This window comes from Corvus brachyrhynchos, unplaced genomic scaffold (genome assembly GCF_000691975.1).
Source record: "Corvus brachyrhynchos isolate BGI_N302 unplaced genomic scaffold, ASM69197v1 scaffold5, whole genome shotgun sequence".
NCBI classification, from domain to species: Eukaryota; Metazoa; Chordata; class Aves; order Passeriformes; family Corvidae; genus Corvus; species Corvus brachyrhynchos.
Window position 1 is genome coordinate 1,875,033 of NW_008238321.1, and position 4,023 is coordinate 1,879,055.

The window sequence follows — 4,023 nt, forward strand, 5'->3', positions numbered from 1 at the left end:
AGAGACCCCGCTGCCCCCCGCCCGCCAGCCCCGACCCCGGCCGAGCCCCGCACGCGTGTGCGCAGCGAGCGCGGAGCCCTGTGCGATGAGGCGTGCCAGCGCTGCCTCACAGAGAGGGACACCTGGCAAAAACACGGGCATGGGGATCCCGATCGCCCCGGCAGCTTCGGGATGGGCTCACCTCAGAGGAGAGAAAGATCCCGGATTCCAACCACCACTGTCTTTGAGGGGAGGAGGGAGCAGAAGCCGAGGTTTGGGGAGCAGTGACAGGGTTGGTGCTCCTGCAGCCTTTCGGGTATATTTACAAGAGATTCCCTCTTGTTCTGTGCCTTCCAGATGCCGACCTCAAAAGGCCAGTTCTAACCTAATTTGAAAGGTGGTGTGAGAGAAGGCAGTAGCGTGGCATTTACTACCTGATGCAGTGATGTCTGTACCCTGCTTGGAATCATTTTCCCATCAGTGTAACCGATAGATGAAAAGACACAAACTCCCTCGTCCAGAAACTATAGTTATGTAGTTTCCAAGGAGTTCACGTGTGAGCCCTAAAGCCACACTTCACCCAGCCTCCTGCTCATCTTCAGCCCGCTGAAATCTGTTGAATAACGAAGTAAATTTCAGTAATAGAACCTTGCTTTCAAATCCGCAGAGAATTCACTCTGGTGTTCTACTGCATCTCTTCACTGGCATAAAGATGCTGTGCAGGTAGGGACAAGGGGGCATCTTGTTTTCTTCCTTGTAATTCACATCAGGCCTTCCAGGACATTGCTAAGTAACCCCAAGTAATTAAAAAAGTCATTCTCATTTACTTTCTGGCATGGACACTGGGCAGAATGTGTGACATCATTACCCAACCATGGCAACAAGCTATCGTGAACCAGTAGGGTTTCAGCAGTAGGATCAGTTAAAAGGAAAATCTTCCTTGAGAGCGAGTGTGTTCAAATAAACACAGTAATCATCAACACTAGAGACCACATTTTGCTCTGCAAAACTACTGAAAGGTGTATATGGCTGGGAATATAATAGTCTGTATATTCAGGAATACACTGTTAAGCAGCTATAGCATTATGCTGAGCTTTTGCCATGTATTTCTCACCTCTCCAAGTTGTATTTGTAATCCGTGAAAATGCCCTTGCAGTTCTACTAACCATGCAGCTGTTACCTCCTTGTAATTGCAATGTTTGGTTGATACAAAGTTAATGAAGCAAAGTGAAACGTTTTGTTAGACTAACTGATGCAGTGAGACAAAATGAGTAAGCCTTGGGGCACGAGTCCTAGCTGGGACCCCAAGTTGTCTCTCTTTTTCCAACTATATTTGCAGAGTTACTTGAAAGTTTAAATTAGCCCCACAAATACCACATCCTATGCAGAGGTTTTAACAGTTCTCTTCTCATAAATCTGAGCCAGAGGAATTTGTACACCTAAGTCACCACTCCCCTGCAATGACCTGACACTGTCATCTCCCAGGGAAATGTCAAGGTTGTTAAAATGCAAGGGAAAGCACAGGGTGTAAAACTGAAGGAACATTTAACCCAGCTGGGTACAAACTGTTCAGCGAGTGCTGTACAAGATGCTTGTCAGTGACACCCTGCATCTTGCAGAGTTCTTGTTCTAATCTGGGGGCCCACAAAGTTTGTACATGTGCTTATTCTTAGAAACATTATTAAATAATCTATTTTAGCCATCAAGATGTGTGGAGGTCCTTGTAGACTCTGTCTAGACTAACTTTACAGCAAACCTAAGTTGCAGCCTGCTAACCCCAGATCCTTTTGTGACCAGACTCTGATGACAGATACTTGTATCAAGAGTAAATCAACTCTACATAAAGGTTTCATTTCCACATCACCATAAATTTTTAGGCATTCATTCTCATGCTAGGGAACTAATAATTCCTGCAAAGTCAGAAAACTAAAAACATAGTTAACAAAACACTTTCATGTATTGACTGGGAAATGTTTATAATGAAAGGAAAAAGCCAGCAGTGCAAATTAGTTTCTCTACAGATTCAGTTTCAATTTCCTGAGGTCTTTGAATGTTGAACTAGGACCTTTAGCACAAAAGATTCGAAATTTTAATCTAGACTTAGCTTCATGGAGAAGGAACACTTGGCTTTGCATAGACTAGGTGTTGGTTGCATCTGCCAACATCAATCTGCTGCTCAGAATAACAAAGATAGTTCAGAAAATGCCCTCAAAGTTGCAGTCAATTATCAGTCCCCAGAGTGTGATGCAGCAAAATTATCAGTCTCTTCCAGCCTGAGCATGGCAAAGCTTGTGTAAGTAACTTTTACCCTCTCCCTTCTCCTTGCAGGGTTACCTGGGCGCCAGAGGATTCAGAGGGCATTGTGCTCTGGGAATCACCAGCTTTGCTTCCCAGCACTTTTCCCGGGTAAAATGCATCGCTAGGGCAGTTCCTTCTCAACTGTTCTGAACCTGTGCTGTTCAGGTGCAGCAGAATCCCACTGAATTCCTCAATTTTCCCCAATTTTTCTTTTATTTAATTTCCTCTGCCCTGTCTGTATTTGTGAAGAGGAGACTGCATTACTAAAAGTACATTCTTTGTAAACTGAAGAAGGGAGGGATTCCCACGATGTTTACCCGCCTGACTGCAGGAAAGCCAGTCAGTGCAAGTGTGCACCAACAACTGTAATTAATCGCTGCCATGGCAAAAAGCACAACCAACACACATAATTTCATTCACAATCCTTTTCCAGGAAATATCACATTTTTTTCTCCTGTTATTTTTTTATTTTCTTGTTGTTGAATGAAGAATTAAATCAAACACAGTTTTACCATTCAGCCTTCCAGTAAAGCTAATGGGATTCTGGATTTTATTGTTCTTTTAAACCTACCACAATTACTTCCCCTGTGGTTCAAAAGAGAAAAGCTGTTAGACAATATTCACTATTACAATTTTCAGATTCGCTGCCCTTGGAAATTACTAATTATTGGCTGGTTGATCTCAGGTCTGGCCGTTCCTTCTCAGATTTAATCTTTTCATCATGCACTTGTACACATCCAGTTTTGAAGAGTCAAAACCTGCAGTGAGTTTTAAAAAAGACTGACCAGTCACAATTTATCTCTGACAAGAGACTACAAGACATATATCACAGTGTCCTGACTCTTACTCAGTATTACCTGATCTGCCAAGAAAAAACCCATGGAGTGTCAACACATGACATTGAATTCAAAAGGGGATTATAGGAGGGACATACCTGAAGCAAGCAGCACAGCCAACTTCTTGGGACTTGATCAATGGATGAAACTGGCCCAATTCATCATTTAAAACAAGCAATGAAACCTTGGTGAAGTTGTCTGGCACATGAGGCAAATTTAAGCAAATTCCTAGGTCACATAGCTGTGAGGAAGACGGGAAATGTAACTGAGGTGCATCCTTAATAAAGAGGTACCTCTCAGGAGCTGCTGCCAAAGCCCTCTTGCGTGTAGTACAGAAACTGCATCTCCCTAAACAACTTCCACTATCACCCACATTATCCACGCTGGCTCCTTTAAGTCCTTCTGCAGCCACAAGATATTCCTGCTTTGCCCAAATATCGTGCATATGTGAAACAAGGTATCAGCGTTTCTTAGAAAAGCAATTGCAGCAGCCCCATTTCTCACACAATCCACCTTTGTGCTTAAAAGCCCCCATGTAATGCAGCTTTTTAGCTACTCCTCTAGTTATATTAAGCCTTAGTAAGTGCCTCTTGCTGCAGATTGGTGAGATTTTGTGACAAATATAATCTGCTTTGCCTGCAGATTGTTGGCACTCAATAGCAGTGAGGAACATGACAGCACAGAGAGAGACTGCAGTAATAATTTATGTGCCATCGTATCACCACAGGAAGTAAAATAATCTTCTGCTCTTTCACAAGAGACAGATAAAAGGAGAAAAAAATCTCCAAAGCATTTTTGTCAGATGTTCATCCGATAGAATTCTCCACAGAAACTGCAATGAGAGATCTGAATGGCTTGCTGTGTTTTCCATTTCATTTCCTCTCAACAATCTTGACTTTAAAAATAGGGA

General features: G+C 42.9%; 1 protein-coding gene across 1 annotated transcript in view; it reads right to left on the minus strand.

Annotated features, from left to right (window-relative positions):
- The window catches only part of TMEM114 (transmembrane protein 114), a 12,816-nt gene extending 12,675 nt beyond the window's left edge, over positions 1–141 (minus strand). Inside the window, exon 1 of the mRNA XM_008633545.2 lies at positions 54–141. Within this exon, the coding sequence (XP_008631767.1) occupies positions 54–141 (88 nt within the window). The remainder of the gene's footprint in view (positions 1–53) is intronic.
- Positions 142–4,023: the final 3,882 nt, after the last annotated feature.